A 25,731-nucleotide genomic window follows, 5' to 3' on the forward strand; every position below is an offset into this window, starting at 1 on the left:
TCCCTGCCACGTGGCACTTCAGGGCAAGGTCTCTGCTCCGCTTGGGTTTTGCCCATCTCTAAGGGAGAATTAAGAAGCCTGGAGGCTCTCTCCAAATGCCCGTGCCTCTAATGGCTCCAAAAGCTGCCCCCTAAGGACATGGGGCAGGCTGCCTGTGCACATTTTCCTCCTGGCTGTGCTCCTAGTGGCTGGGGCTCCAGGGGCTCCGCGCTGCTCTGCCGTGGAGGGAGGCCGGGCTCAAGACACGTGTCCCGTGCACGGTGTGACACGGAGGGCAGAGGGGCCGGAGCATCCGGAGTCGGCGCCTTTGCCGCAGTCCCGGCATGTGACCAAGCTCTCCGTGCTGGAGCTCACGTCTGTACCGACAGGATGGGTCTTGGACTGTTGCAGGCCAGCTCGTTGGCACCACCAAATTTACAACAGAGGTAGTTTGGACCATCTTGATAATCTCTTTTTACCATAAGTAAGCCTGATTATTTTGGCCAATTAGTATTTTGAATGCTGGAGAAAACGATTTGCCTTTGTAAAGTAAGAGCTTAACATCTCTCTGTAGAAAGTACCTCTATCTTGATTATAGTATCTATGGCTTTAGAAATGAAAAGCTTTTTACTATTTAATGAAAAACCTTAGACCTCAGAGAAAAATGTCTACTCCCACTTTCCCTGCAGCATGAAGTATGGCTGCAATGTTGGCTGTGAGGGGTGAGATGCTTTGGTTCCTGGGGAAATCTGTTTTTATATACATATATATGTATATAAAGTATATATATAAAAATATATATATAAAATAAGATATAGGTCTGGAGTGCAGTGTGACAGCTCATTCACGGAAGGCAAATAGGGATCTGTCACGCAGTGACTCAGGAAACCTGGTTTCTGCAAACAGTGGATCAACAAGGAGCTTCCTGTATTTCCTTCCTCCTTCCATTCACCTCTGTGTAGCTAAGCTTAGCTGTGACACTTTTGTCAGGTGCTTCTTGGACTGCTAAGAATCTGTAGCTCTTAAGAATGGCTCTAGTGAGTGCTCAACATTTGTGGATTTTAGCTTTAATCTGAATTTTTATCCTTAATAAACAGGATCTTGAAAAACATGTTTGTAGCATACTTGTGTCAAATACTCAGATGTGATTTTCTGTAGTTGTTTCACATGTCCTTGGAAGATTGTTAGTAATCTTGGCAATACCTCAGATAATTTTCTGTCAAAAGGAGTTCAGCTAAAAAGGCAGTTTCAGTGTAAGCTAGAAAGTGCCAAGTCTAATTCTGAAATTTAGAATTTTCACACTTCAGTTTTATTCTCAATTCAGTTTTGTTGCAAGCTCTTTTTAGTGTTTTGCTTTCTTCAAAACAACAGACTGTATATAGCTGCCTTTATTGGCATTATTGGCAACTATTTAGTACTATGTTAGAAGAAGTAGTGGAATATTCTTCTCCCTAGTTATGTAAAAACAAATTGCTAATCTGAGACAATGGCGACAGTGGCTTTATATGACTTTTCGGACTTTTCTTAACACATTTTTTTTAGTCTGGTTGCTGATTTTATTTTCTTTCCATTTGTTTCAGTGAAAGTTCCAGTATTTGGTTTTCCCATCTCCACATTCTCTTATTGAGGAAATTCAGAATGCAGTGATTTCAGTTGGTCTACCAAGGTGCTAAAGTAGAATAAGGACAAAAATGCATTTTATGCCTTGGTTGCTCCGATTTACTGTGCAACATCTTTGCTGGGGCTTATACGCAGAATCCATGTGCAAAACAGGTAGCTACGGTGCCGCCGCCTTCGCAGCAGGTCTGGGAACGTGGGCAGCCTTGGCACGTGGTGCATAAACGTGGTTCCAAACTCACTCTTTGGGCATTCAAAAATCCATGTAAAACATATAGGTACTGGCGTATAGCTGTGTCAGTAAGTTTGCAGATAACTGAAATAACTAGTTCTACACCAACGTATCTCTCCATGCAGGAATGACTTCACAGGCATTTAACTAAATCATTTTTCATGTGCTTTTGGTTATGGCAGCGTAGCTTTTGAGCAAAGGCAACCTGCTTTTCCTAAAACATGCTTAAGTTATCTTAGCTCTAGACTTCCCACTTGGTGGATGAAACCGGTAGGGCTGTGCTTAGCATCTGATTTGCCCACACAAGGAGCTGAGAAAACCAAGAGCTGATTTTTGAATCTCACCATGATATAATTATGTTTACTCCTGATTGACATTGTTGCAAAAGCAGGATGAAGTCCCATATGCTTAGAAAACCTGAGACGTTCTTATGTAAAAATTTGTCTTGCTAATACAAACATGTTATGTCAGTGTATTCGAAGTAACACTTCTAATTGTTGAGGTGTTTAACTATCTAAATATTTCACTATAATGCTCAAAGGTTATGGTTCTGGGTACAGGAATTCATCCTTCCGTCAGAAAGTGTCAGACTTGTATTAAAAATCTATTCGTGTTAGTTGCAGCAGGAGACAAGTGTGTCCATCCCATGAACATCAGAATTTTTACTTTAAGAATTATCCAAAATCCTGTTGTCACAAAAATTGCAGTTTTCATTTTTTCTTTAAAGAAATGCATCTTAATATTATTTTAATATTTACTATGATGATATTTAAATATATATTCATGTGGCAATTCTCATATGTATTATATGGGTATCCAACTTCAGATTTCTGTGGAGTACTTCATATTACTTCATATTACTACTGTGCTTGCCCTACTGTCATTGCATTATTATCTAGTATTAACTTTTTATACTCTAAAGCTAATTAGGTTTACTCTGACTTCATCGATGCAATGCAGACTCTGAAGCACATAATAGCAATGCTATCTATAGCTTTCAAAACCACCTATCAGTACTTTTTCCACTATTCTCTGCCGTATATAAACCTGTATTATGTACATAAGTTTACAGATTAACATTTCCTTCACTTCTGCTTACCTAGTTTCTGTTCTAGTTCAGTAGCATATAAGAATTTTCAAAAAAGAATTGCTAAAAGATGTTACAAATGGAAAAGAAATAAGTTAATACTGTGGCTGGATGGTTTTCGGTTAGCAACTGACCTCCTGTTTCTTAAAAAAAAAAAAAAAAAAAAAAAAAACTTGGCTAGAAGACAGTTCAATAAATGAACAGGCTCTCTATTGATCCCCTTTTCCCCTCGTTACACAATATGATTTACTTCCCTTGCAAGGGCTGCAGCCGTGCGGGATGGTGCTGCGATCCCGGTCATGGCGGCGGATTGGAATGTGTGGAGTAAGGAAGGCTGTCACAGCAGTCAATAAGATCTGAGAGGTGTTGACTAATTGCCTGCTAATTACACAGTAAATTGTCTAATTAAGCTGATGGTTAATTAGGGTATGCTCGCACAGCAGTCTTGTGGAATTTTTGTCTCGTGTCTGGGAAGCAGCTTGTGTAATTGGCAAACTGGCCGGCCCTGGCAGAGCAGCCGCGGCGGCGGCGCCGCTGCCAGCGATGGCAGCAGCGCGGGACGTGCTGCACCGGCCCTGTCACCGGCGTGCCACCAAGGGCGTCACGAGGGCGCCGGGGCTCGGCTGGCCCCAGCCTCGCCACGCAGCCCGCGTGGGAAGCCTGGCCAGCGCTGCGCGGAGCTGCAAATAACACAGCGTGTCAGCCTGGAATGGTGGGAGCACGGCAGCTTGTGCTCCTCTCGTGGTTTAGAGTTTTGATAGCATCCTCCATGAACGCTTTGGCTAATAATCACAGAACACCAGTATTCCTGGGCAAAGCGTTTCAGCAACCCATGCCATTTGCCCCTTGCATGAGATTGCTTCCCCTAGTGCATCCTAAACCTGGGAGTTGTTTACTGGAGTCACAAAATGATACGTCTTCCCAGATGTTCTGTTTGCCTGTTCATGTTGAAAAAGTCTAGCAACTAATAGAGATACTTGCCAACCATTATAGCCATCGTATATGGTATTTTGAATCCTCAAAAAGCATCATGTCCATCCTTAGATGTGACAGACTATGAACAGCTCATACTGGTGCTATGGGCTGAATGTGTTTGGGCTCTGTGTAGCAACGTGATTAATGAAAGTTTCCAGATTCCGACCCAAAGCTCATGCAGATTCAGAGTATTAGTAGGAACCTGGGTTGTGCAGGTATGACAGAGCAGCACTTCTCTATGTTTTAGGCTTGCACTGCGGGAAAGTTGGTGTGTACCTGCACTTCCTTGGAGTTAATTACAGCCGCCGAATCAGGAGCTCGGCACAACACAGGGTTTGGGTCTTTGCATAATACAGAGAATATTTTAAAGGAAGAATCTTTTTGTGTATTATAAACTAAAGCCAGAAAACACGAGGAAGTGTTTGTATATATGTGTCTGTGTGTGTGTGTATATATATATATATATATATATGTGTATATATATATATTTCTGTAAGTTACAGTCTCACTTGCACTATGTAATCCAATACCCATTTGCTATCTCCAAAATGATACTGGATTCCAGGGGTCCTCATCTTTTCTGTTTGCAGCATGTATAATATATAGTTCAGGCTCTCTTCTGAAATAAAAAAGGAAATGGAGTGAATGCCAGATTTGGCATTTCTGCTGAAATGGTTGAATCTTATTTAAACTCTAAATGCATTTATTTCCTAGAACAAATGCAATTAAAACAAAATGAAACAAAAACAAAGACAACAAAAGAAGAGGGAGTGAAATACTCCGTTCCACTGAATTAGTGAAATCACTTTTATTCATTCTTATTTTGTCATCTTGCAACCTCTACCTTCGTATGCACGCTTAATAGTGCCTTGATGTAGCACCCTCTACGCTGCAATTTTTCTTCTTGTTTTTTCTTCAGAAATAATTGAATCATGGAGCACTAAGAGCCTTCATAGAGCCACTCATCAGACACAGGACTCCAAACACTAACAGGCAAATCTACAAGGTCTGAAAACCTTCAGTTCTGGCAAGATTATCGTAATACTCTTGATTTTCCTCCTCTGTGCGTATTTGTGCATGATAAAAGGCTACAGTTCCCCTGGATCAGATTCTGTAATTCTTACTGGAATCAAACAGGAGTAATTAATTGAGTCAAATGAAGTAGTTCTCATGATGTGTACAAGAAGGCTGCATGTGTGCTTAATTTTTTCTTTTGAAAATTTGCTTTTAAGATTTACATACATGCGTTTTTGTAGCCCTCTGGACAGATGCAAGAACAGAGCTCTTCAATTCGTCTTTCTTTGCAATATTTTTAAGGTTTATTCCTGAAATGTCTTGGAGAAACCATGCTTTTGCCTCTGACAGCACACCTGGGAGCAAAGCTCACTTCTGCAGCCAAGTGTGGAAGCTGCCAGCAGACTCTGCAACTCGTCTGCATTTTCTATCATGGGTCCTACACAGATACAGTGCTAATGTGCTTCATTCTCTGAAGACAGACAAGGGAGTTTAGGGGATAATTGTTCTTTTTTTTTTTTTTTTTTAAACATCCTTCAAAAGGAATTTCTTTCCTGTTCTTTAGTGATCTATGATTTAATAAATCAAGCAAACATGGAAAAGGATGTAGCTGGTAATTCATATGACATAGTGCATATTTCAAGAACCTGAAATGGAAAGCCCTATTGCAACATCATGGTAACAAAATTATTGTATGACAATAATACTATTCTTACACAACATTAATTAGAAAATGTGATTTCTCATAAAACATTTGGTTAAATTATTAATATTGTCATGTGCAGCTATAGCTGTATCTTATACATCGATGGCTTCATGAGGAGTTGATTGAAAGTGTAAACACTTCCTGAGTACTTTGAAACAATAATTTCCTGGCCCAAATTTTTGGAGTACACATTCTGGAGCATCACTTTTTTTCTTGGTTATGCTTATGTCATTTCTTATTCCAGGCTAAAAATCTGCATTTATCTTGAGCTGAAATTGAGCAAATCTCTCAGTGAGGAAATTCATAAGGAATTGTGTTTTTTTCTTTTTTTCCTTTTTTTTTTTTTTTTGGAACAAACTTTAACCTGGAAAGTCCAATTTTACTTTACAATACATTACAATAAAACCGCTTGTTAGTCAAATTGATTTCTTAACTGGGGTAACTCTACACTCACTATTAAATCTTTTTTTTTTTTTTTCCTCCATTGTAAAGACTGCAGGGCTTTAATAATGTCTACATTTAAAGAAGATACCAGTCTCAAAACAGTGACTGACAGATTTCAAGCTCTGGTGAAAATCTGGTGATCAAATTCATGTGGAGGAGAGAGTTGCTTCTGTGTCAGACCTCCTCCATGGTAGTATCTTTCTTCGGTTAACCTCAAGGGTTCCCATCCCCACCAGGCCACTTCCTTGGATGTTTCCCTCAGCTTTTATCATGACTTTTGCCATGTGCTCTGAAACGGGCTCTTGTCATGGGCAGTGGAGCACCTGCACTGCTTTGGTTCGGCACGATGCGTTGGACTGCTTCCAGGTTTGGGTGTAAATGATGGGAGACACGTCAGCCACATTTCTACACTACTGTCCACCCAGCAAGCTACTGGTCAAAGCTGGTGGTCAAAGACACGACATTACTGACTATTTCAAACTAATGCAATTTAATAGTATAATTGAGGTCATATTATTTGCATGCAGCATGCATGTTTCCTGTGAAGTGTCTTGATACAGCTATGCGCTCATCGGCAGGAGCGCTGAGTGCAACAAAGCAGCACATTTTTTCCGAAGTGATGGAATGAGCGCTGTTGATTTTAAAAGCACTTATGTAAACATAGCTGGGGGAGGGAAAGCAAACGTGTGTTTCCAGCCAATGCCTGCCTGCACGCATGCAGCTCTTCTGGCTGGAGCTTTCCCCTTTGGTGCCATTAGCATTTTCATTTCGAGAAACTACAGTCTGCAGTGGAAGCACTAAAAATGTTCAACCTGTGGTTTAAATTATTGATTTTTTTGAATATTGAAGCTGTATTTCAAAGGGGTTTTGTTAGAGTTGCTTTTGGGCAGAGGATTCCAGAGGTAATTTGATATCCAAACGCCTGCGTGTTTCAAAGCCATTTCAGTCTTTTGAGTTTCTTCAGCTGATCAGCTGATTGGGTAAAATATCTTATTGTCTCCTGAATTGCAGGCACTAGATAAACCGCAGCTCAAGGTTAGCATGGAGGCCAGCATACAATGCTCTTGGTGATTTATTATGTGTACTTAGTGTCCAATCAGCTGACAAAGAAAAGCTCATTTATTTTTAATGCGGTAACTTATCTTTGCTTAAAAAAGGAAAATGTCTTTTGAGAGCCTAGTATTCATGATTGAGGTGCAGGGGCGAAGGAGCAATTATCTATATATGATGTGTAATTAAAAATAGGTAACTTTGTGGTATAGAATCTGGTAATTTTGAATAAAAAGTACGTGCAAGTATTTTTATAAACTGTGAACAATAAACTGTGGTTTAGTACACAGGTAAAGAACAGAATGGCTATAGTAAGGGAAAAGTGCATTTCAAAGACTCTCTCCAGCACCAGCGCTCCTGTTTGCATGGGAACGCCTTGAGAGGGCCAGGTTGGTGGTGGTTGTGTGTTCAGCGCATACAACAGTTTGCCATTCTGTTCATGGAAGAAAACTACTGTAAAAAATGCTGTTACATAATAAGGCTGAGATCTGGCAGCCAGTCATATGGGTATGCACATCGGAGTTTATGGGAATTGTGAAAATGAAATTAATTGCAGGAATGGACGTACTTAAGTAGTGGTGTTGTCACTGGTGGTGCTAAATATCATAAAATAAAGGGGTGATCCAGATTAAAAACAGTCACTATTTTTTTTTCCTTAGACTGTGGGTTAAGAATTCAGTATGAAAGCAACAATATATTTCACTTAGTTTTCGAGTAAATCTCAAAGTCATGCAATTTACATTGCAAAAATATGTAATATGTTTATATAAAATTCAATACAGAAACGGTGTGGCATAAAAAGCTTATTTAATACCTGATTGATTACCACTTGTAGTAAGTTCAGTTTCTGTGATGGTGACCCACGAATTGGCCAAGATGCTTGTTGAAGGATAGGGCACTTGAGGGATCTGCACTGTCTTACAAAGTACTCTTTAAACAGGGGGGTGTTAAAGGTTCTGCTGGGTCACTGTGTGCATGGAACAGCCCTGGGGAGCTTGCACTGGTCCTTATGAGCCCTAGGGGTCACCTTGCAGGCCAGGCCTCACTCCGCTGTGCGAGCCTGAGCCTGTTTGTGGTACGGCGCTCGTCACTAGCGACGCATCCAGCTCCTCAAGGAGAATGTTGCAAGGAGTTGTGCTCTAAACCCCACAGTCCTGTTGTAGGAAAAGGGAAGACAGTGTCTATCTCTTGTTCTGGGCTATATTTCGTCATACAACTATGCATGTCTTCTCCCACTTTGAATCAGATGGGTTTTGAAAAGTTATTCCAGCTTTAAAGCACTATTCTAATGGAATAAGCTGGTAGTCTGCAGGTCAGACTGTCTTCTGTAACAGAGGACAGATTTTTTTTCTTAGTATTTGAGCTCAGAGCATGTCGGAGTCTTTTGTAGCCCATTTCAGCTGCTTCTGCCTTCAGCAGTGCCACAGATACAGCCACAGCTGCCTCGCTGTCTCACACCTCTGTGGCCATCGTAGTGGAAACATTTACCATGTATCCTCCAAATGAAACCTTAACTCAACTGTAGTCTCTAGAAACCGCCTTTCTGTTCATTCTGTTCATTTCCAGGAGAACGAGCTTCATGTCTACCCTATCTATTTCTGCCTGCTAGATCCTCTGATGAGCGTATTTACTTAACTGACAGACCGGAGCAATGACTCCAAAGAGTGCTGGGATTTGGGGCCTACTCTGCATTTAATGAGAAAGAAGATGGCCAGCTCTGAATATTTTTTTTCTCAGTGGTAAACCGGAGAATCCTCTCCCTAGGAATTGCCAAGTATCAGAGCTACTTTCATTTCCAGAAGAATGTTTTAATGAACTTTGCTTTATTTGCTTTATTAAATGTGTGTTTTATGTCCCACAGGGCTAATTTATAAAGCCAATGGAAGATGTCATTTTTCTTATGCATTTAAAAAAATTAATAGGCAATAATTAGTGCTGTGGAAACTCTGGCTGGAGCTGGAAGAAGACCAGGACTGAGATAAGAGCCCCTGTGTCCATCACAACCACGGGGGAATAAGAGCTCATTCCTTGGCCTAAAAATGCTCTGTATTTCACAGTCTCTCTACATGGGTTTCTTTCTGTCAGTTAAAACATGTGCAAATGTTGAGCGCGTACTTATTAAGAGCTCTGCCTGGAACACCTAGAATCAACCCAGCAGGCTGGACATTTCTGTTTTGAGGCTCTCAAGAGGAAAAAGTCCTCACCCTCTGGATTGGGAAGCTTGCACGTAGTGTCTTCTGTGGGGATGGCTGGATGAACTTGCCATGTGCGGTGATGGGCAGCAGGGAGGGGAGGGCTTTGGCTTCCCAGCCTGACCTGCCCGGGCTGTTTCCCCCCAACCCACGTAGGGAGCAATACGTAACGCCATGAACCAGGACCACCTTCCTTCCCAGAGCTGCGCTGCATCCTCAGGGATACTAGCAGGGTAGCAGAATTTGTCCTCTGATGCACCCACTACAAATTAGTAAACTAACTGAGTTGGGATGATGTTTTAGTTCAGAGTGGAAGATTTGAGATTCATTTCAAGTTGATTCCATGGGAAAGAAATCTCAAAAGGCAGATTTTCTTACTTATGTGAATATATTTTCATTTTTCTCCCTTAATAACTGATTATTTGATTTTTAGTTTAAATTTATTCTGATACTATTTGAACTACTTAACATTTATGTCTATTGAAATAAAACTCCACAGTTTGTGTGCAGTACTCTTATACGTGTCCACATTCTGGTAGCCAATAAGTAGAGGAAAATACTCTTTTTTTTACAGATTTTAAAGTAGATGAAGCCTCTCAAGATCAGAATCTATCATAAAGATCCTGTACAAAAGCAAGTATTTAATTAAAATTGGCTCAAATCTCTTTCTGTTCGTTAATGTGATAGACAAGAATCAATACTTGAATTAGGGGGGACGGGTGTTGCATGTTTATTTTTCTTATTTTTCCCCATAGCTGTGTATCTAGGTGTGTGTATCATCAGGTTCTGAGAAGAGTAAATTGCTCAGTCTTGCAATCCCTTCTCAGGCAAAAGACCTTTTGACTTCAGTAGAACTTGTGTAGCAGAAAAGATGAATACATTCAAAACAAACGTAATACTTAGGAGTTCGTATTACCAAATTAGAAACATTGTGTGTTAAATTATCAATGGGATGTAAAAATAAAACAACAAAAAAAAGTATATGTCTCCCTAGATATTGAGACCCCTTCTGCCTCCCCTGTGTCCCATTATCTGTAATTTGAAATGGTTTAATGCCAGCTGGAGAACTGATATTTTGAAAATCATAGTACTGGCTGTTTAAATACCTTTCCAAGTAGCATTTGTATAATTCCCTGAATTTCTCACTGCTCAATATACTGTGATGGTAATGAATGCCTACAGTATTTAAGCATTCTTAATCCTAATGGAAAAAGAAAATGCTGCAGGTAAGTACAAGACATACCTCGATATTTGCAATTCATCCCCAGCAGAAAATTTAAATACTTGCTCCAAGGCAGTAATGCTGGTTCTCCTCTTAATTACTTAATCCAGCAGTAAAAATATTGTGGATTATAAATGTATTTAAACATAGCTGTAATATTCCATAACTCCCCAGTGTTGATTCTTTGAGCAAGAATTTAAGCAGCTCTTTAAATAGGTTTGTGATTAAAAGATTCTTTTTCTTCATTATTATTAAGGAAATCATATTTTTATTCCCTTTGAAGAAAGCATCTATTCTCACAGTCTTAGGGGAATGTGATAGAGTTGATTTACTAATAGCAATCTGGAAGAAAATATTTTAGCAATGGTTCACAATTGACTGATGGAGTTTTACAAAACAGCCTTTAGGAACAACTATAAATACATTGATTATATGACTTCCCTATGAGAAAACAGTAATTAAGATTATGCCACAGATTGGATCGGGACGTGTTAATATTTAATTAGGTAATAAGTGAGCCTGGTACAGGTGTCCGGAGCCGTTGACAGGAGCTCTGCTAATCCATGTAATACTGTCTTTTAAATAAATAGTCTCCTCCTTGCTTTTTTCAAGTATGAAGTTTCATTCTTAAAGAGAAGACATTTTTGTCACTTGTAATGGCACTGTAGACCATCAGCATCAGACTTCTTCAACAGACTGTTTTTTATGAGATTGTCTCCTAGGTCATGTATAGCACAGTCTAGAAAAATGCTGCATTGAGAGCGCTCTGGCTGCTTAATTAAACGGGAAATCAAAAGCCCCTGGACAAACGCAACGTTTTTGCCAAGAAAAATGTTGATTTTTGTGGGAATTATATCATCTGTCACAAACAGCTGGGTAGAACCTTTCTAAAATGCTTGCTGTTAAAGATTCCTATTTGTGTTGTGTCATGCTTTTATTTTTATTTCTAATTTTCCTTTTTAAGATGAAGAAAATCTTTTCCTTCTGGTTTTCTTTACTTACATCTTACAAGCTGCTTGTTTCCAAGCATAGGGAAAGCTTGTTCTTGGAGAAGAGAAATGACATTTAATATTTCTTTCTAAGCCCGCTTCCCCCTGAGAATTAGCTGATCAGCTTCAGATTTCTTTCTGATAGAAATCTGGAATGTTTTTCTGTGTTTCTTTGTTCCTGTGTTGTCTCACTAGAAAGGAATTAGCATTTTGAGACGATTACTGAACATTTTTCTCATTAGTCAGCTGATGCCCCGATTCATTGATCAGGTATTTACTAGATATCAAAGCAGGGAGATCTAAGAATCATGCACTGCAAACACAGATGCAAAAGTGAATGTCCAAATACAGATACAACTTTTTTTTTTAATCAAAAATTGTAAGTGTACTTCTCTTCTGAGGGGAACAGCTTCTGGCCACAATACAGTTTGACAGCAGAATTTTAATCATGTCCTATTGCTTGCATCTTTATCAGAGAACTGATAAAATAGGTGTTTGCATTGAACATGGGCAAGAAATTTTTCATATGTCCTTCATTTTTTTTGTCTTTCTCTTGTTTCCCTCCCTCGCTTCTCTGTCTTTCCCAAAGAAACTGATATGAAGCTGATGAGGGTTTGGGTTTGCTTTGAAAGCATCTTTTGTTAGAAGACTAATTTTAACCTTGTGATAAAGATTGCTTTTTGTATTCTGTTGAATGTGATATCTAGTAATTGTTTGTCAAGACGAAATGCCGTCGGATAGAGCACATTTTTAAAATGATGTTTTGTAATTGCAACCCCAATGTCTTTATAGTGTCTAAAAAACACAAGCAAATATGTCAAAAATAGGGAAAAAAAAAGAATTATTAAATGTTGTCTTTTTAATCTTAAAATATTGTTAGTGCTTTTCATTTTTTTTAGCACATCTACTCAAAAGAATTGAATCAAGTTCCCTACATTCAAAGTAATTTTTTCTTGAAAAATATGACTCAATATAAATTTGTACAATTGTCATATCCATAAGCTTACTCTTCATATTTTTTACATTTATTATTCATTTAATTGTTTTGATTTTTATTTTAATCTTCAGGTCTGTTACTTGTATTTGAGGGAGTTTTACATTACCAAATTATAAATTCTAATCTAACTTAATCTTAATTCACAATGAGGATGGAAGCCTAGGATTATTTTCAGATGAACAGAAGAAACGATTCTTCTCTTTAACCTTTTTCTTCTGTGTTCCTTTCGTTAGATCTTCAAGGACTGGTGAGATAGTTTAGAAAAAAGAATAAACAGATGATAACTAAACTGCTAACTTTTACCAGTAATAGTTGTTTGTGTTTTACGCAACATGAATTCTTTGACAGGTTTTCTTTGAAATTTTGACATCTTGCCTGTTTCTGTATGTAGCCTTAATCTTCTTGCTAACTTACTGATTGAGGATCCTTGCTTGCTTGCTGGTGCTGTAATGTTAAATTGGTTTAATAAACACAAATGGGCTAGTTTAACGTTGTAAAAACATTTATGAAGTAATGGTCTTTATTTTTGGCTTGTTTTAAATAGTTTGTAAATTCAGTCTAGAAGGAGAGTAGGATTTAAAGACTTACAAGCACTGCGTACACTTGCTTCAGACTGTCAGGATATAAGATACATACGGTTTGGGGGTATTTTCATCTTTAGAAAAAAGTGAAAAACATTGGTCATATTAACTCAGTTTTGCAAAAACATATCAGCAGTCAAAAGACAGATCAGAATATTTTTTGAAGTCTCATTTTCCCTTTATAGCATATTAGATCTTGTTAGTGAAAGTGGAAGTGTAATTTATATATATAACAGCAGGGTTCTTCCTGGTCTGTGCTAGTGGAGAGATCAGCACTTTTGTGCTTCCATGACCACCCATGTGAGTGGTCATGAAAGGCTGAGGCAACGATAGGGTTTTTAATTCAGTTCTTTCTTTGGTGAGGAAAACTGAAAAATACTATTTTACATTATTTCATTTTTATGTCCTATCTGTTGTGAAGAGAAGCAGCATAGCAGAAAGGAGAGAGGGCTAGGGCTAGACTTCATTCACAAAAGCAATGAAAATCGGTGTCTTCTGACAATAAACATTTCCTCTCTGGTGGTGGACAGATTAGAGCAATTTCTGCATGGTGGGAATGTTCTGGGATGAGTTGTTCTGTCAAGGCTGTTTCACTTTCTGAAAATGCTTTTGTCTTCACTGAGGGAAGGAAGAAGAGGGAAGGACAAGCACCTGCACCACAGTTTTGCATTTGCAGTTGTACTCGCAGCAGCTGTAGCTGCCTATTAAGGGTATTAAGGGGAGCCAGACAAGCTCAGCTGGAAGCACTTGGAGCCATGGAGAAATTCAAGATTGAATCGTTATTTTGGGCCTTGGAAGAGAAACACCAGGGCAACAGCTCCTGTATTGCAGCTCTAAGGGAGGAGAGAGGAGCTTCCAAGGGGGTGTGTGGGAACACACCGCATGTGACTGTGCTGGTGCCGTTGCTCTCACTTGCCTTTTCTAGGTGGGTAAAACTCCAGCAGGACTGATATGAGACACAGTCTGGCTGTGCAGCTGAGGCAACAAGAGGCAAAACCGTGCAGGACCCTGAGGTGGAGCGGGCAGGGAATCCCAATGGCAGCAGCGCCATTCCCTGCTCCAGGCTGTACTTCCCAAGATGCGCCAGCTCCTGGAGAGGTGGCCGAACAGGAGGGACCCCGCATCCTCCTCTGTGCTTCCAAATAGGTGAAATTGTAAATTAAGTTCCATTTTAATTAGGGAAAGCTGTAGGGAAAATTGAAGCTAGATGCTAGGGGGTTGATTAAAAAACTTAGAAACTGAGCTCAAAAAACACCATTTCACATACAATACTAGGTTTCAAAATCTTTTTGACCTTTTCAATAGATTGTTCAAAATCTGAGGAAAAGTAGGATATGAGAAATGGCTTAAATTCCTACTTTTTCAGTGACTGCGTTGTTCAGCTTGCAGGGCTGGTGTTTTTCATAGGGTAAAGTAGAACTTGACTTCTTTTTAGCAGAAAAGCTTAATGTCTTTGCTAGCTTTATCTGTAGGTACACTCCGCTGATACTGGTATCTGTAGATGTAGCTGTACTCCATAGTGGAGTGGAATTAGCTTAATATGGTATTTAGATCTCTCCTGCACAGTAAGGCCATCGTGGCTGCCTCAGTGTTCACACTGACTTCTAGTTAGTAGTAAGGGCAGAATGGGCAGAACGGCACTGTGTTCAGCAAACGCGGTGCCTTCACTCCCTGGAAGAAAGATACAAATTTGCGTTGTAGAATGTTGTAATCTGACCATTGTGTTAAATACTTTTTCTTGTGTTAATGAAAAGTAATGGACAGAGCTCCCCAAGTCCTATCTGATTTCAGAAAACCTTACTTTGAAGCACGAAGCACTTTCATTCTCTTAGGGGCCCAACGTTGCAATCGGAGTTCTCTGTGTCTCTTAAGATGCACCTCAGAGGGAAGAAAACAAGTATTAATATTTAGTGTAATGTAATTATATTTATTTAGAAAATCCCAAACTTACTCAAAACCTGCACTGTACTGCAGCTATTTTTATTGCAGGGCATCTGGACTTGTGGATGAAATACTTGGATGAGTTAATTTATTAGCTAAAGATGCAATTAATGTTTACTTTTGTATCTCAAATATATGTGCTTATTTGTTTTCTGGTGTGTTTTTCCACTCCTTCCCTCTTCCTCCCCTCCCCCCCGCTAAAAAAAAAAAAAAAATGCTTCGAGCATAGCAAATTAAGAGAAAAATAATGGAGCTGTGACATGAAAAAAGGTATAGACTTATTCTTTTGGCTCTTTATATTTGCGTACCATAACTGTATGAATTGAATGGGCATTGAATTTTTTAGTTTTTCTTTTGTTTTTAGAACATACAATCGTGAAATAAAAATGTGGACCCAGTTAATGAAGAGCTGTCATCTTCATCCCCCTAAAACAACCACCCTGGCTGAGAGGTGAATGGCTCGATTCGTTTCTATGGGCCATTAACTTCCACCCTTCCAGATGACAATGTTAACATTCACAATGTAAACTATTTCTCTGGTGATCACTTTAGCAGAAATGCACAATAAATGTGCTTATCGTGTGACCTAATACTGTGCCCGATAGCCCTCTGGGTCTCTTAAAACTCAACATCCCTACTGGCCAAACATAAAGTTCTGCTTTCTCAACTTAAGCAGAAGGATTGTCTCCTGACAATAAAGAAATCTGTGGCAATTATTAACTGAAAATGTGGACAGCATGAAATAAATCCCATTTTAGAGTGAATAGTAAGTCTGTGTGAATTTATACCTTTCTAAAAATATTTGTTTGGTTTATCAAAAACTGCTGGGTGTTTGAGGTGTGTATGCTAAGATACTGTCTCAAAACTCCTGTCCCATTATAGTTAAGCAGTTTAGAATTCAAGGATCTGATTGCAGAGTTCAAAGACTATTAGAGCAAGTGGGGCTTGATCAGGCCTTGGGCCTTTTTTCAGTGTTTTAATTAATCAACAAGAAAATAAATGTTTAATGTAAATTAACACAGTCTCAAGTTACCAGAATCCCAGATTTGTTCATAATCAGGTAAGTGGGCTCCAAAAGCAGCAGGATGTTGTCTCTGTTACACCATGGTCTTTGTAACACTATGTTCTGTGTCTGTGTAACACTGTGGCCTTCGTAACGCCATGTTTTGTTGTCTGTGTAACGCCGTGGTCTCTGTGGCGCCATGTTCTCTGTCTGTGTAACGCTGTGGTCTTTGTGACGCTATGTTCTCTGTCTGTGTAACGCTGTGGTCTCTGTGGCACCATGTTCTCTGTCTGTGTAACGCTGTGGTCTTCGTGACGCCATGTTCTCTGTCTGTGTAACGCTGTGGTCTTCGTGACGCCATGTTCTCTGTCTGTGTAACGCCGTGGTCTCTGTGGCGCCATGTTCTCTGTCTGTGTAACGCCGTGGTCTCTGTGGCGCCATGTTCTCTCTCTGTGTAACGCTGTGGTCTTCGTAATGCCATGTTCTCTGTCTGTGTAATGCTGTGGTCTCTGTGGCGCCATGTTCTCTGTCTGTGTAACGCTGTGGTCTCTGTGGCGCCATGTTCTCTGTCTGTGTAACGCTGTGGTCTTTGTAACGCCATGTTCTCTGTCTGTGTAACGCCGTGGTCTCTGTGGCGCCATGTTCTCTCTCTGTGTAACGCTGTGGTCTTCGTAATGCCATGTTCTCTGTCTGTGTAATGCTGTGGTCTCTGTGGCGCCATGTTCTCTGTCTGTGTAACGCTGTGGTCTCTGTGGCGCCATGTTCTCTGTCTGTGTAACGCTGTGGTCTTTGTAACGCCATGTTCTCTGTCTGTGTAACGCCGTGGTCTCTGTGGCGCCATGTTCTCTCTCTGTGTAACGCTGTGGTCTTCGTAATGCCATGTTCTCTGTCTGTGTAATGCTGTGGTCTCTGTGGCGCCATGTTCTCTGTCTGTGTAACGCTGTGGTCTCTGTGGCGCCATGTTCTCTGTCTGTGTAACGCTGTGGTCTTTGTAACGCCATGTTCTCTGTCTGTGTAACGCCGTGGTCTCTGTGGCGCCATGTTCTCTCTCTGTGTAACGCTGTGGTCTTCGTAATGCCATGTTCTCTGTCTGTGTAATGCTGTGGTCTCTGTGGCGCCATGTTCTCTGTCTGTGTAACGCTGTGGTCTCTGTGGCGCCATGTTCTCTGTCTGTGTAACGCTGTGGTCTTTGTAACGCCATGTTCTCTGTCTGTGTAACGCCGTGGTCTCTGTGGCGCCATGTTCTCTGTGTAATGCCGTGGTCTTAGGTGATGGCCTGAGATGGGAAGACTTGAGGGTTTGAGGTGGTTTTTCCGATGTGCTCTGCTGGAGAAATGAATCATCCTTTGAGGCAAACAGTGTTTGGTAACTGAAACTTTCATGATTTGCAATTGGTCCTTGATTCCATTTGGAGCGAGGTGTGGTGTTTGTTCCTGTTGGCTTGGCTTACCTTGGCTCTCCTAACCCCAGGTCATTTTGCTGGAATCTACAGTGGAAAATAGTTTTCCTAATCCTGGAGTGTACAGTAGTTTGTAAGATTTCCAGAAACAAATCTATTTTTTGTGGGTCACTTTATTGTCTTTGCCATTTTTTTTTTTTTAGTCAGTATTGCTATACCTTTGTCCTTAATGTGTTCAGATATACACTTTGCTTTACCCTAGTTGGTCTTTATTGTCTACTCCCCCTGCTCATGATATATGAAAATTTGTGCTATTTTTGCCATAGACTTTCTATTGTTTCCTTTACTTGGGGAGGTAAGAGGTGTTTTGTTTTGGCCAGGTCATCTCTTTGTTGTAGTAGCATTTGTGGTGGTGGGGGTGTTTTTTGTTTGTTTGTTTTTTCAGTCAGAGAAGTTTTTAGATTCAAACTTGAGGTGCTCTCTGGCATGCTTCCAGTGTAGCGCATTTTTCATATAAATCAGCAATAAACAGATTGCATGAGTAGTTGATATAAAATTGTTTTTTATTGAAGTGGCAGGGAAGAGAAAGAAAAAAAAAAAGGCATGGATGGTGGCAGCATTTGGCTGCAAATGTGGGGAAAAAAAAAGCAAATATTTGAATGAAATACCAGAAGATGTTCCGTCTGAAGTACCTTGTGCTAGAGCACTACGACCATTTCAGCTCTGGGCCTTATCTGCTGTTTTGGAGACAGACTGCCACAAAATAACTCTTTAGATGCCACCATGTTCCATACAGTTTGGGCCTTGGTGTAGGAACCCATGATATCATATAAAATTCCCTTCCATGACAGGAGTACACACAGTTGGCTGAAGCCAGCCGACACACAGCTGCAAAATGGAAATCGTCATGTGTGCTAATTTGAACTGAGCCCAACACTAATAATTAGCACCAGCAGACAGGCCATTAGCTCAGTCTTAGTGCCATGACAGAACAGACATCTGTAAAAAGTTCTTCTACCTAAACTACTCTCTCTCTAATGTGTTTTGGGGATGAGGAGGGGGGTGTGTTTTGCTGTTTGCGGTTTTGGTTTGTGTCAGTTCAAATGCAACTCAGAAAATACTCTGAATTATATTTTGTGAAAATATATGGATGAGCAGGAGATGATGCTTTTATGAGGAAGGTAAAATAGTCTAAGAGGAAAACTAAGGATTATTGTGGCATCCAAGATTCCAGAGTTGTTATTAGGGCAAAAATAGATTAACTGGGGGAGATTACTTTGAATGATTTCTACATATGTAAATGGGTGTATAATTATCTATTACTGTAGAATATTAGCGCATATTTACTGTATAATAAGCAATTCAACTTCATAAACAATTGAAGATTACCCCAAATTTACATGCAATGTGAAGAAAAGTCCTTTATCCTCTGAAACTGTAGCATTTGGCAGATTCAGGAATAAATAATCTTTTGTGGCAAGGGTATGCCTTATCAAACATATGCAGATCAGTGCTAATTAATGCTAATTAAGGTTTCCTGTCTATCTAGTTGGAAAAACGTCCAAATGTTATGAAATCCAGTTAGTATGCCTATTACCCTAATTGTTTTATATGGGATGGTTCTTAATTAAAATATGTAAATTGACCTTAATTGCTATATACTAATGGAGGTTCATGTTATCTCACTAAAAATGACAAGATGGTGAGGAGGGGTACTTAAACAAATAATTCCAATACATTTGTAACTAAATGACCTTTACTCAAAATTATTTTTAATTGGAAATTGGCAAAAGAAACATTTTACCATGTATGTTTCCCTTTAATCTTAAATGATGTCAGAATTTACAGTTCTTTGTTAATATAGATATGGTGACATTGTAGCTTAATTAAGACTACTAAACGAGTCAACATTTTGTGTGTTTACTGTCTGCTTCAAAATTGTTTGCTAACCTTATAATGACCTTAGGAAATGTGTGTTGTGTTTTACAACATTCATCGGAGTTTTAACTATTTTGGAAGTATTTTGGAACTATTTTAACTATTTTTTGATTTTTTTGCTTTAATGCTGTAATTACATTTTTGAAGTTGGGTACACTGGTATGCTTTTGCTGGCGGCCCTGTGATTCTGAGTTTGTGCTGGGCAGCACCTCTTTGCACTGGGGACATTTGTGCAGGACAGACTTTTGTCACTTGTGCAGTTCACACGTACGCCGCTACACAACTGAGGCCTACGCAGAGTTCTCCACAAGGCCTTGTATGCCTTTTCTGTCCAACCCAGATGCAATATTTGAACGATGTTTTGTGTGCTAGTTGCCTTGTAGGCATCATATATTGGCATTTTCTTGGTAGCTGAAATAGCTTGCTATACTGCTTCACACCAAAAACAAACATTTTTCTTCTCTGATTTAGAAGCTGTAATTAGACACTCTGCTAGGCTAGAGCACTGGCCTCGCCTACTGTGTTGTTATTTTTGCCTGTTTGCAAGGCACAATAGTGCTGAAAACATAAGGTTTGTAAAACCTTCCACTTGGGCACATTGTACGCAACCAGAGAAGGGAAGCCTTCCTACCTGCTGTGCAATGCCCCCCATATGAGCAGCACTGCTCAGCATGTGGAAGCACTTGGGTTTCCTCTCTTCCATACTGATCAGCCACTATAATCTCGGTTTTTACTCAAAACAATAGTACATTTTAAAAGCTCTGATACAGCTACATTTACGTTACATTCATAGACATCACCAATTACCAAATCAATCTGAAAGGTTTCATTGTTTTTCAGGATATTGTGACCAATGTTTCTCCGAGGATTGTGCGTGGAATTACTTCAGGTCCGATATACGGCCCAGGCCAAGGCTCATTTCTGAACATTGAACTGATCAGCGAGAAAACAGCAGCTTACTGGTGTAAAAGTATTGCTGAATTAAAAGCTGACTTTCCAAACCACGTAAGTGCTACTCGATCCTAAAGATGCAGTTTTTAGATTTAAAATCACCCGTTTAATAATTACAAAATAGAATCATAGTTTATTAACTGGTATAAGAGTATGTTGTTGCATATCTGAAGCACCCATCTTTATGACAGCAAATTCTGTGATATGACTGCTACACAGAAACCATGCAAATAGAACCATCATTATTTCTTTGGTTGGGCTCATCTTTACATTCAAATACACAATATTAAAGAAGAGGCATCCCAGAAAGGCTGCTTATAAGTTTTTATGTGAATAATTTTGTTTTTGAGATTGCATTTAAAGATGTAAATTACAATATTAATATCTGTTTTGAATTGAAATTAACTATAAAAGGAATTTTTGTGCTTTTGATTTTTAATCCAAATGCAAATTATTCTGATTTTTTAAAATGATTGTTTGCTTCAAGAGTGAAGAAATGGTGCTAACTTAAATTCACTGCAAGGATATGGTTTTGTTAGAGCCTTCTTGGCTGTGGGGAGTATCTGCCTGGAAGGTAAAAATGAGAGCTGGGAGCAAAGATGCCAGCTAGCTGGCATAAGTGGATTTCAGCCACTGGTCTACTGATTAAGAAGATCTAGATAGAGAGTAAAAATCTCTGCTGAATCATTATCTCAAATAGTTAGAGCCAGAAATCCCAAAGTCTAGATATCTTCTGTCTTAAAGCTTTACTTCCCTGGTTCAGCTCAGAGGAAAATAAGTGAACTTTCCTGAATATTTTATGTTATAAATAGATTTTTTCCTCATACTTGGAGTTTAAATGTTTACATCTGCAAGTATAAAAATTATAAAACTTGTTTAAACAAGTTGTACTGGCACAAAAAGTTAAATGTATATTTAATATCCCACTTCACCATTCATGGATTGTGTGTTTCTTTTGAGGCTTCAGTCACATTATTACCTGTGATTGAGCTTCATATCAGGAGAAAGTGTGAACCTAACACAAAACAAAAGCAAACAAACAAAAACAACCTAAAGCAAAAATACTTCTTGAGAAATGTCTGGGTAGACTTAATTAAGAACCAAGGAAAGACACTTTCCTCTGAAAAGAAGGCAAAGCACAGAAGAGGACACAGAAGAGATTACAATACAGAAACTTACCTTGCTGTGGTAAATGCTAAAAATAAATCAACATTGATACATAATTACTTTTGCTCTGTAGTACAAGTAGTTTAAGGTAATTTTTTTTTTTTTAATAGCCAGAAAGAATATTAGCAAAATAGCTAGTTTACCAGAATTTTAGTCCCACAGCAGCATCCTATCACTCGCCATTAGGAAGAAGTGAGCTATAAAGCAGAAGGAACTGCAGAATTCCCACAGTGTCGCCCAGGATTTAAACTAATCTTGCAAGGGCTTGTGCAAAGGAGGGCCAGCTGGCGTAGCTCGGTGGATAATGTCACATAGCCATGACACCTTGGCTGTAGATCAGGAACCAGCATCTCCCTGGTGCAGGCGCGCTGGCTTCATCCCTCCAGTGTGTGGGGAAGGGCAGAGGGCAGCCTGATGCTCTGGCTCTCTGGAAGCAGTTTGGGCTGCGGCTGACAAGAGGTGTTCCACTCAAGGGAACCTCAAGGATTATCTTAACTTTGTGATGAGGAAAAGGAAGACTTGCCCTTTCTGAGGTCTATTGGGAATTTTGGGAATTGGCCATGTGGTAGATTTCAAAAACTAAAGCAGGCTTTGCCACAAGTCTTAATTTCTTATTTTGTTTTTTTAAAACCAAGCAGATACCTGTCTGTATGCGAGCCAGTGCAATTTTTGGCCAAAACTCTCTATTTCTTATTTTATGTTGTATTTGAGAAATCAGTTTATTTAGTAAATATGAATTTGACTAAGAACTCATGACAGATTATGATCAGAAATGAAAATGGGGGAGATTTCACTCATACCTTAGCTAACTGGTACTAACAAAATGCAAAATTTCTCTTAAGAGAGAAAAAAATTGAAAAGAAAATTATAAAAGTTTGCAAGAGAATTCACTACTGAAGTTTCCTTTTCACATATTTGACACTAGTGGCAATGTGGCTGCTATCTGAACTGAATACTTGTCCTGGCACTGCATCTTTGTGTGTCAGTAGAACAGGGAGGTTTGTGCCCAGCGTAGCCAATGATCGTGACCCTGTTTTTGGAGACCGCAAAGAGATAGAATCTATTGGTGTTAGCATTTGTTTCATCAGAAAAAAAAAAAAAAAAAAACATGCAAACTGCTTCTGTTTCTCATCAAAACCTTTTGCTAAGCCTACGGAGGAAAGGCTTTGAAGTGGAACTTAGTGAAGCAAAATACGTTGCAGGGAAAATGTCAATCACTACAGGGCTGACAGGAGCCCATCACAAACAAGCAGATGATATATGGAATGTAAGGAACAACAGTTTTTGGAAAAAGATACCAAAGTGAGTATTTTTCAGTATTGCTGCAGTTCAAACACTGAAGCCTTACAAGTATCTTTTTGACCTCCTTACTGAGCATAAGCGAGTGCCGCTAAGGAGCTCACACAGGATACCAGATTGTCAGCTGTGGTGCTGATTCTGGAATTCAGATACCAGTCATGATGTGTTGAACTGAGAAGCCTTTTTCTCTAGAATCATTAAGCACTCTTGGACTCCAAAGCTAAGCGGAAAAATCTCTCCTTGCTAATGTTTGTGGTGCTGCATGTGGCCTGCAGGATGCTGCTGACAGTGCTGGTGACAGTTGCTCAGCACAGAGCAGGTTTTTAAGGCTGAAAGTGTTAAAGATGTATTTTTGTTCCACATTTTGTTCCGAGTGTCCCAGGAACACCTGTCAGGAGTAGCCGTGCTAGGGGGAGCGGGAGGACAGCAGCTCGCTGGATCCCAGGCTGGTAACTGACTTCTTAGCACTTTTTTTTTTTTTTTTTTTTAAAAAAAAACCTCCTAGAATGGTGTCAGAAGCTTCTTTTATTATTATTATTATTATGCAGTTTCTTCTACTGTAGAGGTGTGAAATAGGGCAGCCAGTGCTTTTTTTTTTTTTTTTCTTCTCCTCTCCTTTTTTTCTTAATGTAGCCTAGCAAACCCAACTTTGTTTTAATTCTATTCTGTGAGAAGGAGGGGAAGTGAGAGGGTTAAAGAGCAAGACAAACACAGCTGAGCAGACATATGGGAGGCCTTGCTCCTGTCAAGAACCTTTTGGGTAGAAAAATGCAGTGTTCACAAAGATTTCTGAAGTTGCAAGTTGGATAGAAAGAGACTTGCTATAGGAATAGTGGATGGTCTATCTGGAGAGGTTGGAGTAGTTTGCTGAAGTGATCCCTGAAGTGGTGTCCTACATATTCCGCTTACGTGTAATGCCAACTCAGTTTTTAATAGCTGGTTCTGGCTGTAGACTGGAACATTTGTATGCTTACGTAAACTTTTCCCCTCTAATTCTATATTAACAATATACCTTCTAATATGTTTTCCAGAAGAAATTAACCAGTATATCTGAAGACAAAATAATTTCAGTCATTGCTATAAGTTACATTTACGATTTAAAAGGCATTAGCTGTAAATATTGGAGGGGATATAGAGGAGTTTTATTTACTGTGAGGAGCAAGACGAACTTGGCTTTTGCTGATGTGTTTAGGAATACTTTGTGCATTTTTGCAGCCATAATTAGAGCTTTTACTTTTGACAGGTGTTCAAAGGCCTATGGGATCTTGTGTGTAGTATACATAGTACTTTCATTTGGAGTTACAGGTCACATGTGGCTTGAACAGGGTATGAAAGGTATTAGTTCATTTTAACATTTAGGTTTCAAATTTGGAGTATTTGGGAATTTAGAGTAACATTTGGAGTGCATTTAGTTAGACAAAATGAGAGGCATAACCTTCAGCTTCTTTGCAGAAGTCATGTTCAGAGTAAATGAAGAGCAAATTGTCAGCCAGCTGCTCTCCATCTAGGCTTGCTTTGCTAGGGCTGCTGTAGATGGCTTTGCCTTTCCATGGAAAGGAAAACATGTTTTCTATTCCAAATACTTGCTGCTGTGTGCAGGCACGTGATAATCACAGATATTAACAAGTTTAAAGATGGAAGCCACAACACCTGCAAACTTTCAGTCGTATTCTTGTGAAGAACCTGGTAGGGCTGTTTCTATATGGACCTCACCTGGTAGCAATAACAACCAGCACACTGTGGACTTGAATGGGGATGGTAGAAGTTCTCAGACCTATCAGAGAACCCTTAGTGGAAGTCCAAGTTGTTTGCCACATGAACTAGAATGGATGAGGTGAAGGAGAAACAAACTGGGTTGCCCAAGAGCATACCCGCTCTCCATACCATGTAAGTACCCAGCAATGCAGAGAAGCTACCTGTGTTCCCTTATCTCTGTTTCAGATCCAAAATCACATAAACCCTCCAGAAGTTGTTACTGATGCAGCTCTAGCTTCCCAAAGCCAGCCATCATGGAGGCTTGGTAGGAGGTGAAAAAACCCACACAGCAGTTGTTAAATTCACCATATGGAAAAGATCCTTTTCACTCTGTGAAGCTGGCAACAGGCCTAGTCCCTAACATCAGAGGAAATCCTAGCTAAGGAGGTTGAGGTTGGAATAAAGCACCCATCCCAGCTGCCTTGTGCAGAAACTGAGGCACTTGGCCTTAGCACATGTGGAATGTGGTGTGGCCGAGACGTTGCAGTACCTGCTGTCTGATGTAGTGGCTAGAACAGGCCTCAGAGCACTATAGCCTATGACTGCTTTCTCCTTTACTCTTCATTCTTCACCACAAAGAAGAGGCATTAAATAAAACAGTATGAACAGATACCCTCTACAATGGGAAGACACCTCTGTGCATTCCAGAGGAGCTTTTATTCTTCCCAATCCTGAAGTTGTCTTCATTGCCCTTGTCACTGGTAGAGCCCCACCTGAGCTGATGAGTTTTTCCAGTTTCAATTTTTCCAATTCCACAGAACTCTGATTTCCACAGTGGGTTTGCACAGGCAGTGCTCATCCATTTGAGTAGACATGCTACTTTCCATTTGCAAGAGTAGGTGAACAAAAACAGAGGCTAGCAATAGACATGCTGGTTTTCTGGGGCTTTGAGAACACACTTTCTTATAAGAAAGGAAGTTTTCTATGCTCTTCCACAAAGCATAAAAAATGCTCCACCCCAACCTAAACTTGTTAATAGGGATGGGATTGAGCCACAGATATCGCACTGTAAGTTTTAAGCTTGAGGTTTTGGTGTTGGTGGAAAAAATAAGAGAATACAGAGAAGCTCACTTTTTTCAATATTTATTCCTGATTTTGAAAGTATTGCAAGCTAAAGTAAATATATGTGAGGCTTGAAATGTAATGGAATTGTACAATTGGATATGAGCTAAAATTAGAGGACATGACTGATA

General features: G+C 39.6%; 1 protein-coding gene across 1 annotated transcript in view; it reads left to right on the plus strand.

Moving 5' to 3' along the window:
• Positions 1–25,731, plus strand: part of DPYD (dihydropyrimidine dehydrogenase) — a 211,121-nt gene that overhangs the window by 169,241 nt on the left and 16,149 nt on the right. The window contains exon 14 of the mRNA XM_088524477.1: positions 20,207–20,371. Coding sequence (XP_088380603.1) covers positions 20,207–20,371 — 165 coding nt within the window. The remainder of the gene's footprint in view (positions 1–20,206; positions 20,372–25,731) is intronic.

This window comes from Tinamus guttatus, unplaced genomic scaffold, assembly GCF_059628265.1.
Source record: "Tinamus guttatus ecotype Peru unplaced genomic scaffold, ASM5962826v1 Tinamus_guttatus_pri_ptg000211l, whole genome shotgun sequence".
NCBI classification, from domain to species: Eukaryota; Metazoa; Chordata; class Aves; order Tinamiformes; family Tinamidae; genus Tinamus; species Tinamus guttatus.